General features: G+C 39.7%; 1 protein-coding gene across 1 annotated transcript; it reads left to right on the top strand.

Annotated features, from left to right (window-relative positions):
• The first annotated feature begins 1,408 nt into the window (after window positions 1-1,408).
• Window positions 1,409-17,350, top strand: CEP57L1 (centrosomal protein 57 like 1). The gene is made up of 11 exons (XM_077175185.1): window positions 1,409-2,159; window positions 6,258-6,402; window positions 8,278-8,457; window positions 9,044-9,153; window positions 9,575-9,691; window positions 9,980-10,057; window positions 11,772-11,870; window positions 12,590-12,667; window positions 12,770-12,999; window positions 14,574-14,718; window positions 16,844-17,350. Exons 1-11 carry the CDS (start codon window positions 2,070-2,072, stop codon window positions 17,057-17,059), a joined length of 1,488 nt encoding a protein of 495 aa, XP_077031300.1. The 5' UTR covers window positions 1,409-2,069; the 3' UTR covers window positions 17,060-17,350.
• The last annotated feature ends 330 nt before the right edge of the window (window positions 17,351-17,680 follow it).

Genomic DNA, 17,680 nt, shown 5'->3' on the forward strand with positions numbered 1-17,680 from the left:
CTGTATTACAGGGTAAATGTTTTCATGCTAAGATAGCAATTATTTCTAGGTAGGAATTTGCAGTCTTGCTCCTCTACAGTTCAGTTATCATCTGTACATGGAGGTTAAAGCAATTTACACCAACTTGATTTCCCCACCAAGGGTTGATTGTGAGTGTATCATGTGCTTTTGGATGAAGGCCCAGTTGGATGTGGAACTTGGTCTGCTGTGCTCATTGAAGAAAACAGCAAAACTCTAATAATAATATTTTGACCCAAGTTTGCATGCTTGATACACTGCCAAGTTAGAATTTATTCCCCAAAAAATTGTTAAAAAGTCACAGGTTTTTTCTCCACTAGATTGTTTCTTTGCCTTGCTCACAAAGTACTCGTGTAACTCATTCTACTTTCCTTCTTCCTCTTTTTTTTCTTTTTTTGTTTGGTTTTTTTTTCTCTCTTTTCTCTGTAGCAAACAGGAACTAGAGAAATATCAGTGTGAATGCTTAGAAGTGAAATGCTGACATAGTGAAAAGTCTTAGGAGTTTTGGGCATTTGTTGGGTTGTTTGTGGTTTGGGGTTTTGTTTTTGTTAAAATGCCAGGTTTTATCCTACTTGACAGTACATAGGGTGTCATGAGAAAAGAGAGAATGCCATTTCTTTTCCTTTTCTTGCAAGAATGAAAAACAAGGATTGTATGAAAGTCCTACATAACATTTGGTATTCAGGAACGGATGGGCTTTGCTACAGTAGTATCAAAGAAGAGACTGGAAATTTAACCTTTATGTATCCAGTTCTGAGACTGCCAGTGTGTATCTTGCAGTTTGTACAACAGACTGCCTCCCATGGATTTGGCTGTGTCAGTTTTTCAAAACACTCCCAGGTTCCTTGATTTCTCTAATAAATTTTTACCATTTGCTCTGAACTTGCTTAAAGTGGAACTTGACAAAACTTAAAAAAAATGTTGAGGTGCTTTATTGATTTGGTGAGGTTTCACTTCTTATTAGTTTTGCACCTGCCACCATTTCGTGTCTAACTCACTTATATTAGAAGAGGCATGGGAGTATCAGCTGCTTAGATATGTCCTGAGCATTGCCATGTGTTTCAGGCTGATTAAAGTGGTTGTGTCAGGATGCTAGAGACTGGGTGTTCCCAAAACAACAATGCAGTTTGCCCACAACATTATTTAGTTCTTTTTTTCCTCTGTAGAAGGGCTGTTCTTTGTCTGCTGGGAATAAGGCTGAGTGTTGCAGCCTAGCTAGTACAGCTGACCAAGCTTTTCTCTGAGTTCTCAAAGGAAAGTGAAAGGGGAAAAATACACCAGTTTGGATTGTGTCACAAAAATGGCTTCTCACATAATCATTAGCCAGCAAGACTTGGCTCAAGTAGAAAAGGCAGCAGCCAGAATTTTGGGAGCTTTTTGTTATTGCCTGTGTTGGGGCAGTTCTTTAGAACTTCTCTTATGTCAGATAAACACCGAATCAGTCTTTGGTTCATCTAAGACTTTGTTTTCAGTTATCAAAAAAACCACTATAAATTGTGTATGCCTGTTAGGTCAGGGCAGAAGGTAGACATCTTTGTATTTCTTTCTGAAAAATGCTTTGATTTGCTTTTTCTTTTTCCTCTTTGAAGGTGTTCTGACAGCATTTCTTTCTTTGGTTCTAAAAGGTTGCCCTCACAGCAATTTGAATGAACCAGTGTCCCTGTGAGATAGCAAACATCAGAGAATTTAGTGGAAGTATCCCTTACATTATCACATTATTCATTTAGTGTGTCTTTTGGGAGACTGTTAAGCCAGCATTATTCCCTGAGTCTGCTGTTGTTTACATGTGGAAAAAGCTTTACCATATGCTGCTTTACAACATGAGACGTAATTGTATGTGTGGCAAAATGTTTCTGGATTTTTCACTTGAGGAGACATTTTTTTGAAACTTTGTAATGCAGTGCATTGCACTGGAGGGGAAACACATAGAGGAGGGGAGGAGGATGATGAAGAAGTCATCAGTGGTCTTTCTGTAACACTTGGGATTTCAGTTGTGTTCAGTAATTCTCCACTGTCAGTATACTTGCTTGGGCCAGACAGCAGTAACTAAAATGTCAATTGATTTTTACAGCAACCCAGTCCAGTACTCTGGCATTTACTGCAGGCCATATTCAGCAAAAGTAAATAGAAACGGGATAAAGGTAAATGGTATTAGTACTTGTATTACTCTGATGAAACGGGAAGTTCTCTATTTGTCTTAAGGTACCAAACTCCAGTTTGCTTGCTCTTTTCTGAGGCATGAATGTCACATGTACAGGGATGGGCCTGATGGTGGGGTTGCTCCCCAGCATACTTTGTGCAAGCTTGCTCTCAGCCTGCATGTGGTGCTGAGCCAAGAGGCTGAAGTGGTCCCACTGGAGGGACCAGCCCTTCTCATGCTCACAACCCCAGGCCCGAGCACTCCAGCTGCAGGAAGGCAGGAGGTGGGCAGAGTATTTGCATTAATGCAGTGCTGTCACAGAGCTAATGTGCTGTGCCTGGCATCATGCACCATGCATAGGGTTGCAACTGTGTGGCACAGAACTCTGTGAGTCTCCTAGCTCAGACCTGGAGAAAAACATAGCTGGCTTGCCCAGGCTGATAGTTAATCACAGAATATTCCAAGTTGGAAGGGACCCATGGTAAACTCCTGGGACAACACAGTTACCCCATGCTTGATGCAGCCAGTGTTGGGACCAGTTACTCTGTATTTTTCTGGGTAAAATAACACTGGGTGTCTGAGCATCACTACTGCATCCACCAACACAGGCTGTGCTATTTCCCGTTAAAAAGCCCACAGGGCCAGTGTTGACTCCAGATATGACCTGCACAACCCAAGTGCTTTGCCCTGCTCACTGCAGCAGTGTAGGCTGCTGGGGTGGGAGTGAGGCATTTCTTCCTTCTTCCCCTCCCCTCTGCATGTAACTGGGGTATTTTGTCAGCCTCTGTTTAATATGCATACTTCTCTCTTGGCTCTTGCCCAAACTCAAAGGAGTGCACTGCTTTCCTCAACCAAGGGCTTGTCTAAACAACGATATTCTGGCTGCTTTAACGAGTGTTGTTGAAGTGCTAAATCCCCCTAAGCCTTGTGGAGTTACATTAGTACAAACATTGCTGTTTGGGAAGCAATATCTGCTTTAAAGCACCTCTCTAGGGCTGTGTACCAGGTGTCCATGGCAGCGGCACCATGGAATAAGAGAGTGGTTTAAGCTTGCTGTATAAGACTTTTTAAAAAGCAAACCTGGTTGTGATGATTTTATAGAAGCTTAAATACTTGGGGGGGGAAAAGTTGTGGTAGGACAGTTGACGTTCAAGCATACGTCAAACTACTTGGTTATTTCCTGATATGTTTCTTGTTGCAGTGGGCTGGAAGTGGCCAGGATGTTTAGTGATGCCTTGCTGGTGTAGAGTGACCTGGTCCTTTTCCTGGCATTCATCTCCTTGCCTGAGATCTGCAGTGTTGTACACATTCCTCCTGTGCAGTTTGGTTGCTATAAACTCTATTTACCTGCTGAGATATTAGGGCTTGCCTACACCAGAGCACCTCTACCACAATAATTATGCTGACACAGCCTCAGAGCACTATAGCAACCATGCCCTCAGCTGCTGCACACAGCCTCAGTATCTGAGGAAGCTGTGGTAAAGCAAGGCGCCCCTAACTGTGTCTGCAGCAGAGTTTCTGCAAACACAGGTGTCCCGGTCCTGTGGTGTTTTCTTTCACACCCTTTGCTGAGCCTGTGCTCTTATGAGCAGCTTGGGGAGCTCCCCCCTCCAGCTGGAGGGTGTTTATTTTCACATTAAACTTGTGGGGTTTTTGTGCTGAAGCCCACACCGGATTAGCTGAATCACCACCACCAGGCAGGTGAGCTGACCTCTTCTCTTTCACTTCCCTTTGGTTTCACTTGCAGAACTAAAAGGGTTTTATTTCCCCTTCTGCTAAAAAGGTTTCCCCCATGCCCCCCCACCTTTGTATTACTGAGCTTGTCCACAAACTCTCAAATATTCTCCTTCTTTATTCCCTCCTTTTTTCATTATTTCCTTCGGAACACTGCCCTCCTTACAAGTGTCCACAGACCCATGTTTTCTCCTTGGAAACAGCAGAACTTGTTTATGTGAGAGTAATAAGGAAAGTAATTGATGTGTGTCTGTGCAGGCATGCAGGGGAGCCATGTTCCACTGGAGGATGTTGGAAAAGCGAGTCTCCACTTATGCTGACTGCCAGAAGGTTGGATGGTGGAAGCAAAAACCACCCTCTTCCTCTACTGTTTCCAAAGTTGCCTTTTATTCATAGTGGTGGTAGGGAACTTCTTGCCTGTCCATATGCTCATTCTTCTGGACTTTTTTTTTTTTGCTAGTCTTTTTCATCACCAATATAAAGGAGTTGAATAGCAGCAGGAAAATTTTTAGGTCTTGCTGATCTCTTATTTTCTGGAACTCCATGCTGATGCACTGTGCCATGCCAGGGCCATCTCCTCTCTTGTCTTGGCCCTGACCACCTCTGTGGCCACAGGACTTTCTCATCCACGTTTTGAGGTTTCTGCTGCTCCCTACTTTGTGCCTTTTACTGCCATTGCCCCTTGTGCTTTTGGACATGGTTGATAGACCTGGCCAGCTGTTAAGTTCAGGTATCCCAGGATGGTCTTTTCCAGCCCTTCAGGACAGAGGTAGGGAGGCCTGTAAACAGCTTTTGTGGCCATATATGTGGTTGGGTCACCAGATGGGGCCTCTCCCAAGTGATGGTAGGATACCTGGCTGTTTGCTGCTGCCTACCCAGTGCCAAGAGCTTGTGGCCTGGCCTTGAGTAGGATGGCAGCAAGACCCCATGGAGAAGTCTTTGGAAAAGACCTGTGGCATGAGGGTAGCCTAGATAGACTCCCTCTTTGGGACCAGGGGGGCTGCTCTGAATGGTGTGACCTCAGGGGTGTTAGCACACAAAAGTGGTGATGGTCAGGTCAAGCAAGCCCTGGTGAAGAGGTGCTCATGTGGACATCTCTGTAATGACAGTTTGGAGGAAGAAAGAAGGATTTCTGCTTGCCTTCAGTTTAGTGCATACCTTGAAAAGGCAGTGTGGCTGGAAGATTATTTTTCATCTTAGCTGTCAGAGCTGTAAATGCTCCTAGAAACTTTTTTTGTAATTGAAAAATTTTCCCTTGTTTGCCACCCAGTATGAATGGCTTCTGGGGTGTGCTTCATCAGCAGGCCTTAGTCTTGGTCTCTTTTTTCCTCTTTCTATCTCCTTTGGGTGATTTTCTTGGGACTAACATCTGTAAATAGCCTTACCCAAACAGGAAGACTGTTCCAGTTGCATGCCTTGTATTTTAAACACAAGTGATCCAACAATCATAATTGTTATATCACTGAACCTTGAAATAAGCTGTTTTTCTATTAGCTGAAGCTGTATAGACTCTTTGCTTCTTACACTGTGTCAAGTGAAATGCTTGGTACTACTTTGATAGGTCACTGTAGGATGGTTTCAAACTTGCTTTAACTTCCTAGAGGTTGTATTAGCCTAAGGCACTTTCTGCACATTTCACTGTCCCATGTCTTGAGTATCAAGAAAAATTTCTGTTTGACAGGGTGTGAACTGTCTCCAAATGTGCTTCTCATAAAACAAAAAATGTGAAAGGGTGGAACAGAAAGGGAGTGAAGAAACAGGACTTAATACATGCGCCTGATAATGGAGATAATACTGGGGATATTGCATATTAAATATCCTCCTGTTATCTCAACACTAAATGTGGAGAACTATGTCTTTATTATGGAATAATGGTACATTATTTACCATATGTAATTTGGTTTTACATCCAAAAAGATGGGAAGAGGAGCACGAAGGAGGCTGCAAATGGAAATAGGCTGTAAAACCTGGAATGTTTGCTCTGCAGGGAGCACTTAGAGTCAAAACATTGAAGTCTGTAAAACAGTTAGTAGAAAATGCTCTTGATACTTCGGTTTTTAAAAGACAAAAATCAGCATAAGTTATTAGAAAGCACTTAGAAGAATCTTGGAAAATTTTGGTTGGTCAAAGGAAGCTGTTTTTTTAATGTTATGAAAGACATTGTTTTGGAATTGCATTAAAAGACAGGATTCTTCTGGTGGGGTGTGGGTATAATTATTGTTATTGTTGTTGTTGTTGTTATTACCACTATTATTATTTTGGTGTACATGATCTGGTTTGATATAAACAGAGCCAGGAACAGCCCATACTTCTGAAAAAGAGTCTTTTAAAGAAATAATATCATTGAATGTCTCTCTTTCTACAGGCTATGGATTCTGAATCAAAGAACAGTTTCATAGGAAGCTTTCTTCAGCCACCAGATTGGAGGCTTCCTGCAGCCTTTGTTTATATGGAATCAAAGAAGTTGGCAACTGCTGCTGCTGACAGGCCTTCTCTCCCAAATAACCAAGGTATAGCCAAAATATGTCCTTAAAACAGTCTTTTTAATTGTTCCATGTGAAATCTCTTGAGCAAACTCCCCATCCTATTTGACTGAGTTCAATGACTTGCTGCAGTTATCAGTCTGACATTAAGACAGGATGTATATGTGTCCTGAGGGAGTAGTCTCCCTGAAGTCATACGTCTAGAATGGAAACCTCTGCAAATCTTCTAACATCCTTGTAAACTTTGGCTTTGAAATTTGTTTAACTTAAAATTGTCAGACTTCCTCTGAAAGCAAAGGAGAATGCTTCAAACTCAGTAGAAGTAGTTCATGACTTCAAATACAGTAAAAAAAAGATCATTAGTATGGTACAGTGACCTGAGTGACCTGAATTTGCATGGTGCTATTTGACTCCTTACAGCTTAAAATCACTTCTAAGGGGGCTTTTTTGGTTGTTTTTTTAATTGTTTTGGTTTGGTTTTTTGTTTTGTTTTGTGTTTGTTTGTTTGTTTGTTTGTTTGTTTGTTTGTTTTGGGTGGGTTTTTTGCATGGTATATTTCCTTGGGAGAACTTTTGAACAATTCAGATCCCAAAAAAGTTAGCAGCATGAAAGTTAGTCCCTATGAAATACGGTTGTCATGTGCCTTAATGGGTGACTGCTCTCTGGAGCTTCACAAGGGAAATGCTCAGTGGCTTAACATATCTGGAGAGCCTGGGGAATATTAAGGATACCCACACTTGGACTTACTATCATGGACAACTTTGCTACCTTGCACAGACATAACCCATGAGTGTGCATATGATCATTGTTCTTCACCTGAAAAATCTGTGATTCCTGTAGTAATCTTATTTCATACAGAGTTTGGGCTTTTTTGGATTACAGTGATCAGTTTAGTGCTATGTAGCTAAGTGGTTAAGGAAATGTTTGGCATGACAATAGAAAGACGGAAAGGGTGGTCCCACTTCATCCTTCTGTTTTCTGGTTTTTTCTTTTTGGTTTGAGTTTTTTTTTTTTGATGTTTGCTTGGTTTTTGCTGTTTTGTGGTTTGGTTTGGTTTTTGTTTGTTTGTTTTTAATAGATCTGTGATAATATGGTGAAAGTTGTTACGGAGGTAGCAATATTTGATGGTATTCTTTTGATGAGAGAGTTTGGAATAGAGAAACTGTCAATTATAAAATGTCAGAAAATCAGCTTGACTTGTTGCAGGACATGTCTTAAACTTCCACAGGTGTGCTTGCTTTATGGAGAGCTAGCAGACTTTTTCTTGTAGCTGAAATTGCAGCTTTTATTTTTGGTATAATTTGACACATACTGATTTGAGTCTGAAAGCAAAATCTTCCAGACTTGTTTCCATGGTTTGCAGACTTGTTTCCATGGTTTGAAGAATCATCAAATACAAGATACTGGATGTTGAAACATTACCTTTTGAAACAATAAAGTATTTAACAATGTGTCCTTTGCTAAATTGTCCTTTGTATCTAATTTCTCCCTCTGTTCTGAGCATGTTTTCTCTTTTTAATCTGTCCAGACCAGTTGCCTTACACCAAAACTTATGACCTCACTTGGATACCTGTGTTCTCTGCTTCTATTTAAAGAGAAGGTCCAGGGTTTATTATATTCTATTTGCCATTGTTTCTTTGTGCTTGCTGCCATTTGGAGTGAAAATAGTTTTGCTTATAGGGCCAGAGCTTCATACCTCAGTTATGCAGGAAACACATCCATTTTCTCTCATATGTGTTCTGCATATGTTAGTGTACAGCAGGGGAATATCGTTAATTTTGGGAGTGATACTAATAAGAAAATTTAGGTAGTATATTGTAATGTGAAGTGTTTTCTAATAACGATAATCATCATCAAAATAGGAACTGTTACTTAAGGTGTAGCTGTTGTGTTGTTTGCTAGCTGTAGTGGCAGCCCTGAGAGCTCTGCAAGAAAAGATCCACCGCCTAGAGCTGGAGAAGTCACAGGCTGAAGATAAACTGTGCAGCCTCTCCAGAGCAGCTGCTCAGTACAAGAAGGTCTTAGAGCACAAATCCTATGAGAAGGATGCAGCATATCAAGAGCTGATGCAACAGAGGAAAGGTATTTCTTTGGAGTGATAAGGTGTAGCCACAGCAACCCTAAAACTGTATAATCCAGGGAATGTTTTGTTTTGAAAAACTGCTAATTAGTGCAGCCCCCTTTAGTTTTTTGCTTCAGAACTGAGGAGGGACAGGAGCTTGATAATTATGGATAAAGTTGAGATATTTTTGACATATATCAACCAAGTATTGCATAAGCCATGAAGCAATTTTAAATACTTAGCATGTTTCAGGTGGTATGTTTAACTCCTACAATAAGCAAGCAGCTGCTTACATAACACTGCTAACTTGAGAAAAGATAGGAGAAGAGAAGATTCTCCTCTCTCAGATTCTGGTTAGGTATCTGCTGATACAAATCAAAGTAACTGCAGTGCTCATGCCTTTGGAATTCAAATTATAGACTAGCTTTGAAGAAACATTTTGATTCTCATGTCTTAGATATAAAATACATTTTAACCTCATTACTTGTTCAGGCTAACAAAACTGTTCTTGCCTGAGTTGAAGACAGAGAATTCCTCAATGATATTACAGTCTGGCTAAATGTGTAGCTCCCTCTGCTCTACTGAATGTCTTGTTTCTCTCTGTAGATTCAAATGCAGTACAATCCCGCTGCTCCCTGCTGGAGAAACAGCTGGATTACATGAGAAAGATGGTTTCCAGTGCAGAACTGGAAAAGAAGATGATTTTAGAACAACAGGTGAAGCCTTTTAGCATAATAACAAAGTAATGACAGAGTTCAAAAGTATAGAAATGTGCAAGACGCAAAGTTTTTTGTGGTCATTGTTTTTCCTCAGCTCTGCTCAGGCTGCTAGCAAACAGAAGCAATTTAGTGTATGGCTGATGGCAACCATTCAGTGGAGTGTATGAAAAGCTCCCTGGGTGGAACTCCTAATGAGCAAAGCCATGCTAATACTTGCACACTTGGTAGACAAAAAAGCTGCTGGAAGCTTCAGTTGTCTTTGTCTGCCTGGTATTTTTCATAACTTTGCAATTTAAAATATATGGAATTTAAAGTAATTAAACACCTTTATTCTAGTGTGGGGTGGTTTGGTGGTTTTTTTTGCTGTCTGAAACAATTTCAATCAGTTGCCAACTCCATTCTTGCTTATTTTTTCCAGGCTCAGCTTCAGAAAGAGGAAGATCAGAACCGGTTGGAACTGCATGCAAAACTTGAAAAGCTTGAAATGTTAGATAAAGAGTGTCTTAAACTTACTGCTACTCAGAGAATTATTGAAGTAAGCATGCATGGAATGACAGTCTGAAAGTTATTTGTTATCATTTTATGGCATACTATTAATATTATTAATGACTAACTATTAATAGTACTAAGTTTTGCAAAAGTTGTCTCTGTTAAAGCATACCTGACTGAGTGCCACCTCGGCTTCATGTGCATGAGTCTTTTTCAGTCTGGGCTTTAAAAATTCCTAAAGTTTTATCCCCACATTACAGTTGTGAGCTCCTCCAGACTTCTGACTCAACATTCAAATTGAAGTGGGACTAATCATTCTTGCCTTCAAATTCAGGACAAGATCAAACATTTAGAAGAAATGCTGTGTAAAGAAGAGCATCAGCATAAGCTAATACAAGATAAAACTGCTCAGGTAGACTGAAAAGATTTTATTTTATCTTCTTTTTTAGTACTGAAGAAATCTATTCCCTCTGTTCAAAATGCCCTTCTTGTTTTATTTCATTTTAACTCCTTGTGTTTATTACCCAGGCAGAACTCCTGAAATACTACCTAGATCAGTTATAAGCTATATATTAGAAAGCTTGCCAGGTGTGTTGTATATCTCAATGAAGAAAGATTCTACTTGGCTTTGTATTAGTGATACAGTTCATCAGCCTCAACACTGCTCTAAGTGACCCAGGTAGAAAATTAATTTCTAGAAAATCTGTAACTGAATCAGGTTAACTTAATTTTCAGTAACTCAAAAGTGATCGTATATGAAACCATATATACCAAGTGAGTCTGGTTATTATGTTTGTTTTCCTCCCTTTCTTAAGATCTGTAGAAATCTAATACATAGAGCTGTACTTGGAAAAACCCTAATCAGTGATATGTTGTTCATCAAATGAGATCTTGTATAATTCATTATTCTGTGAAGCCATAATCAGTTTGTTGGGCCAGCATCCATCTGAGAGAGGAGTATTTGCCAAAGAGAGCAAAATGATGAAACCTTTTGTTAAAGGGGCAAGGTAGTAATTTTCCAAACCTCACTTTGTGCATTAGTACCAGCCAGCTTGAAAGAGAGACCAGTTGTGGGGGAATTCCCTTGGGGTGAGGTGAGGGCTGCAGTGCTGAAGAGTAATATTGGAATAATGCAAGCAAAGCGGATGCCTTAATTTAATTCATCACTGCTGTCAGCTCTTATACCTCATCCAAGGATGATGGGTTTTCATCAACCCAGGAAGCTTTAAATAACATGCAAATTTGTAGCCCAGATGTCTGACCACCTCCAGAATCGAACAGAATGACACGGTTGAAAACTTGTAGGTTTTTTGGTTTCTTGCTTAGACTGCATGCAGAGATTTTATTTTCTGAGAAACATGGTAAGAATGACTCTCCCAGAGCAGATAGTCTAAACATTTGGTCAAGAAACTACTTAGATGCCATAAACTGAGTTCTAAAGTCATATTAGTACCATCTTCATACACTGCAGGATGGGTTTAGGTCTGTTGGATCTGGGCTGGGAAGCACAGGGTTCACTTCCTCACTTCCTTTTGATGACAGAAAAGCCAGAATATTCTCACTTTAGTGGCAGACCTCCAGCATTGTTTAGCTGCAGCTGTAACACATGCCAAAGCAAAGTCCTTGTCCTGTTTTTAATTGGGGATGATTATCATCCTGTTTATCATGGGCCTTGATAGCAACTTTGGACCACCGAGCAGTATGAGGATTGTCCAGTAGGTTTGACCTCAATGTAATACAGACAGGCTTAGTTCTCTCTGTCCCCAGATTGTAGGAGCCAAATGTTCATATAATTTGGATTTTATGATCACATCCTCAGCATGTGGCAGGATTAGCTTATCTCAGTTGCTGGTTGTCACAGTGGAAAAGTACAGCTGCTGCTGCAGCTGAATATGAAAATGAGGAATACTAAGATAGAGCTGCAAGATCTGCCTGATACCCTGCCTTCCTAGTAATCTGTTCAGGTTTTAAGTGTAGCTTATGCCTTCCAAGCAGGACAGTTAATAGTGCCCTTAATTGGTTCTTATCCATGCATGAATGAGAGAATTAATTAAACCTTGCTATTTCATACTTCTAATATTACCTTAAATGGCTGCTTTTTTTTTTTTTTTTGCTTATTGCCACAGCTTCAAACAGGATTTGATATAAACAGAATTTTGATGTCTTCAGTAACATCTCAACATGAACCTGAAAAGGAAAATTTGAAGAACAAAAAACCTAGGAAGGTAACGTGGAAATTTTTATTAACATACTGTTGCTGATAGCATCTGACTTGCACAGAGACTGGAATTTGTGAAAAATGGTGATGTAAGAGAACTTGATTTATCTGCTGCACTTTACTCCACTTCCAAAGTGACAAACAGTGCTAAATAACTCTTTTTTTCCCCTCTTTTTTTTCTTTCCTTCATTAATTAAAATGGTACTGGGGTGATATGACATCACTTGCAAATCTTCCCTTATCAGCTTGACAATTACCTCTGTTAAAGTCTTGCTGCCATCCCCCATGTCCTGTCTTAGCTTCCTTTCAGTTTATCTGGCAAAATTAGTTTCCAAAGGAGTTTTAGCTCAGCATCTTAAAGTGGTGTGTTTTGGGGGGATTACTGAAATCAAGAGAATTTATTTTACAACACATTACAGATCAGTCAAAATTTTGCAACTGTGGTTTTGAAAACATAAGTCAACAAGGTTCAATTACTTTCATGTTAGCCTAATTGTTAAACAATCTCCTACATGCATATGGCATAAAATTTATTTGTGTCAGCTATTGGAAAGTCTTATTTGTTACACATACAGGAGGGAAATTTATTTCTTTAAACCAGAAGAAAACCGAGGTGCTGCATTTCACTGCGTATTTACTTGAATTTTACTTCCTAAAAAAAAAGTTTAAGATTATACTCTTGAGTCAGCAGGTTGGAATTTTTTCTCTTATATTTTCTTATGGCAGAGAAATCCTACAATGAAGCAAATGCAGCTCTCACAATTACATGTAAAGGCTGGTGAACTACCTTTTGTAGCTGGGAAGGTAGGTGAAAACCACTGCTGTCACTAAAGTGACATCTTTGGTTTGAGTAAGGCTGTGTAGTTGTTAATTACTTCTGTAAGCCACTGATCATTCTTCTTTTAGTCTGCCAGCTCCAGCCATTCTGTCAGTGCAAATGTACAAAGCGTGCTGCACATTATGAAGCATCGCAATCCGTGTATCTCACCACAAGGACAAGGAGGAGCCACAGCTGGGATTTCAGGGCACAGTGCACTTTCAAAATCTGTATCCTCTTGTTCCACATCACCCACTGCCACCAGGAGCTTTTCAGACCTTCTGTTGGCCTTTCAAGATGAGCTGGGCCAAATGAGCTCGTGAGTACCCGTCTCTGGTGTTGTGAGTAGACATGACTTCAGCAGCAGCCCTGAGAAGCGACAGGGTGCTGTAATTGAGCCTAGCCTCTTTTAGCTATAGGACTGCTTGTTGACAGAATGACCTGAGCAGGCTTGACTAGTAGGATTTTTCTCATTCAAAAAATTCTTTCTGTCCTGTGTGTTTCACTGGTCTTGTTTTTCTGCTTCCACATCCTGTATTTAAAAAAGCAGCAAATGAAAAGCCTTTCAAACCTGTGCTTTTTAGACATTTTAAACATGTTCTGGGATATACAGAGTAAACCAAAATTTTTCTGCTGGATAAGGCTGCAAAGGTGGTGCTGATAGTAGGCCTGCAGGATGCAGTCAGTCTGGGTGGTGGAATGGGTTAGTACAGCTCTGGCATGAACAGTCCTGTCACAACATCTCTCCTGTTCCTTTGTACTCACTGCGTGTTCTTTCCTTCCCCGTGTACCTGCCGGGTCCTTGTGCTGAGTCAGTCTGGTGCTCGTACCCTTTGCTTGTTGGTAGCAGGAGAACTTGCTGGTCCTGTAAGGGGGTTGTGAAAGAGGAATGGTCACCTGCCAGAAAATGGGCAGGGTGTGGAAGAAGCTAACACTTCAAATGGGAGTGTATGTATCTTTCTAGCCATGCAAGTAAATGTGGATTACAGCCTGTTGTGTTCTTAGGCACCTTCCCATTAATGCAGGCTTGTGGGACTGTGGGCCAAAGCTCTGTAGCTGGTCATAGCAGACATGTCAACATGATGAGTTGTGGTTTGAACAGGGGAGGAGGATGTGCTGATTAAACCAGTTAGGATGTTGACGCTGATTTGAAATCCTTGATGTGGTAAAATTTTAACTGGCAAGCAATCTAATGTTCAAAAAGCAATGTCTAGCTTACTCATGGCAGTTAAGGACAGGCTTTTTTTTTAAATAGCAACAACCAGTTGCTTCAATTAAACTGTCAAGGAGAAGCAGTTAGAAGTCAGAATAGAAGCTCTGACCTTTGTAAAGGGATTATTTATCTAAGAGGGGGTTCTCTTGCTTCAACTTGTTCAGGTATCTGGGTATCAAGATCTACACAATTTCTTTTACCTAATCTGGTTATTTTAATTAAGCAGCCCACTTTGCTGTAAATCTTTCTGAGTATAATATTTTAATTTGAATAATTTGTCAGAAAAATTGTAACTTGAGTCTACTAGTTTAAAAAGTACTTTCATGTATTACACTAAGCCTTCAAAGTCTGCACTAAATTGGCAGGAAGTGAAAATGTTGTACTGCATAGCTGCTGTTCACTTTCAAAAATCTCATTTTGCACACTATTACACATGTAGTTGTTATACCTGTGGGAAGAAGGAGAAGTAAGATGGACATCAGCTAAAAATTTGGAATGAGAAAATCAGACTCACAGGAAACCTTTTCCCTTTCTCATGTTAATATATTCTGGATAATTGTGTATTGTGTGAGAGTGGAAATAATGCTAAATTTCTGTACTCTGCACAAAATGGCTAGGAACTCCTGCAGGAAGAAATCCTAGAGACTGTATCATTAGATTGCCATTCTTGTCTTTAATAGTGAGCATCAGGAACTTCTGAAGCAGATACAGGAGACTCAAGACTCCCAAGCTCGTGAAGACCTGGAACAGGAGCTAGATTGCCTCGTAAAACAAATGGAGATGAAAGGAAGACAAATATCCAAGCTGAAAAAGCATCAGGCTACCGTAAGAATGAAATGTAAACTCTCTAGCTACTAACATTTTTGTTGAAAGGCTGCCACAACTCTGCCTCCTGTTGTCATCAGCTAGAATGTCAGTGGAATGTTTTAAGCCAAGATGTTCCAGTATGGGTGATTATAATTAGACTGCTGGCTCATATTTTTGAACCTCCAAGTTCTTCATTGGATCAAGAAAAAGTGCTTACAACTGGCAGTTAGGAATGTATGCTGGTGGGAAAGCTTCCTGCCCTGTGGCAGTTCTGCAGTACAGAGCTCGGTTGCACTGTCTGTCACTTCTGCTCACTGTGTTGAGACAAACTGTTGAAATTTCATTTCTTTATATCCTGTCCCTCAGGGGAATGAGAAAATAGAAGCTGTAATTCCTGTACAGACTAGATTAAATGTCTTTTCTATTACTGAAACATTGAAGCTTTCTTGTTAACTAGTCTGTTGACCAGAGCTTCTCCAAAATCATAGCTGGGCAAGTCTTTCAGTTTTGTTTAACCTTTAAACTGCCTTCATTCAGTCATTTTTTAGTTTAGAGCCATAGATAGCAACTTTTCATACATGCCCATATAAAATCCCTCTTCTGTAGTTAAACAGCCTAACCCTTTTGTAGCAATTTGGTTTGGGCATATGATTAAACATTCAATCCATAGTTCTGTCTGATTGTTTGTGGTTTTTTCGTCTTATGTTTCAAGATAAATATTCACCTGAGAACTTTGCTTATACAGGAACAAAACAAAACTCAGCATGAGCCCTTATGAAAAGAGGAGAATACAGTTGATTTGAATCTGACCAGTTTTATTCATATTCATTTTTGATGGGTTTTTCTCACTTAAACTTTTTATTGTCCATGTACTTGCAAGCATAGAGGTGCTTTATGTCATAGCAGATGTATCAGACTTGCATGTTAGCAGTATGGACTATTGGGCATTGACTGCTGAGTCCTCACTGCCTCTCTTGGCAATGTCAGCTGGTTTTTTTAATAAAACTCTTATATTCTTGAAGACCCAACAATTACGGTGTTACTCCTTGCCTCAAAATCTTGCTGTCTTCATCCTCAGGAACGTAAAACAACTGAGCAACAACTGCACCTTGGTTTCTTTCTTTTGCATATCTTTATGCCCACAGTTTGCCTTTGTTTTGGGATGATGAAGAGTAGCACATACAATGTGGTGCAACCTTGTTGTCATCTTTGCCTCTTACCAGTGTGCAGATCTTCTGGCAGGTCCTCTGTGCTCTGGTACAGCCTGGTCAGAGCACACCCCTTGGGGTCCTGCTGTAAATAGTAGTGTCTCTATGATTACTGTCCATTATGCCCTGGTTATCAATACAGACCATTCCTCTAATTCCTTGGCCTGTATTTTTTTTTCCTAGTGCTTTTGAACACAGACATTTCCATTTGTATTTTGTATAGACCAATCTTAATATTTCTAATGCATATTTCTTTTTCTAGAACCTGACATACTAAAAGTGCCATGCTAATCTCTGTTTCACAGTTAATAATATGTTCTAGTATGCAATTAAAGTTAATTATTTTTAGAAATGGACTTAAAGCCTAAATTGGCATTTGGAATGCTTCCAGCCTTATTTTATCTTTGGGAAGTGACCTTTCATGCCAAGTGCAAGTCAAGACTCATTATTTGACATTTTAAAAAACATTCTTTAGCAATTAACCCTATTTATTCTGTTTTCCACTTTTGTTAAGGAGGCTTCGAAATAAGCTGCTTAGATCCAGTAACTGATAAGTAACAGTATACATTTTAGAGGTTTATTGGTTGTTTGGTTTTTTTATTAGGGTAGTACAATCTGAAATTAAAAGAAACTGTTGTAAGTATAGATTATTAAGAGATGATATTCCAGCCGTCTCAAGCAAGCATTTTTATGCTAGGGGGCAATGGGATTCAACAACCAATTGAGTGTGGATGAGGTCAGTTTTCTCTGGTGGTTTCTTTATGTGCAAGGTCAGCTTTCTGTTACAGTGAGACAACTGTGCAGGGTTATTAAGTTTAAACTTTTCTCTTTTTTTTTAAATTAGTCTCTTAGTCATGTAGTTATTCTCTTAGTCTGTAGTTTGGAGTTCAGTATGGAGTACGTAACATGCTAATTAGTTCGGTTTTTTTCCCTAGGTGCTGAAATTAAAGAGAAAAACTCAGAAACTGAAGCAAGGGGCAACTCGTGTCAAACTAAAGTGTGGTGAACAAAAGGAAGCAAAGGAGATTGCAGTCACTGTAAAGGAAAGTATGTCTAAACCTTGTCCTGGGCAGAAGAGCAGAAGTTCTCTTCAGCTGCTAAAAGCTGTGAGGAAACTTCAGCTATCACTGAAAAAAGATTATGTCATCTGAGAAGAATAGTTCTGAAGTTTGTTATGTTAGAAGTTTTTGAAGTTGTCTGACATCTAGTAAATTTTTAGTTGTACAAAATACCTCTTAAAAATAAACTGGATATAGTAGACATGTACATTCTACACTGCCTACTCTCCAGTAGGTCAGTTTGTTCACCTTAGAATTAACTTTCATGTAGTGTAGGTGTAACTCAACTACTCTTCCTTGTAATAAAGTGTTTTAATGGACTAATGAAATGTTATTATTTGGTAACTTGTCAAATAAAATTTTATACTTTTTTTACACTTAAAATAGTATGCGATCTTTGGTGTCCTATTTCCATGGCTGCCAAGGAGATATTTAGAGCTTGCTTTTCCAGAATGACTTGTGCTAGTGCTTCTGTATGCTTAAAGCTGCTTAGACAAAATTCAAAGCATGGTATTTTTTCATGGTGCAGATAGATTGTCTGAGATAGTTTTATGCATTTCTGGATAGTGGAATCACTGATCCTGGTAGGGATAGGGTACATAAATCTCTCTGGCTCTCTCTGTACCTTGACCTGGTATTTTTGTCGACTACAGAATCCTAGGGAGAGGGTGTTATTTTGGAGCTGGAGAAGCAGGGCTCTGGTTCCCCTCTTGG

The sequence above is a fragment of the Agelaius phoeniceus genome, chromosome 3, assembly GCF_051311805.1.
Source record: "Agelaius phoeniceus isolate bAgePho1 chromosome 3, bAgePho1.hap1, whole genome shotgun sequence".
In the NCBI taxonomy this organism is placed as follows: Eukaryota; Metazoa; Chordata; class Aves; order Passeriformes; family Icteridae; genus Agelaius; species Agelaius phoeniceus.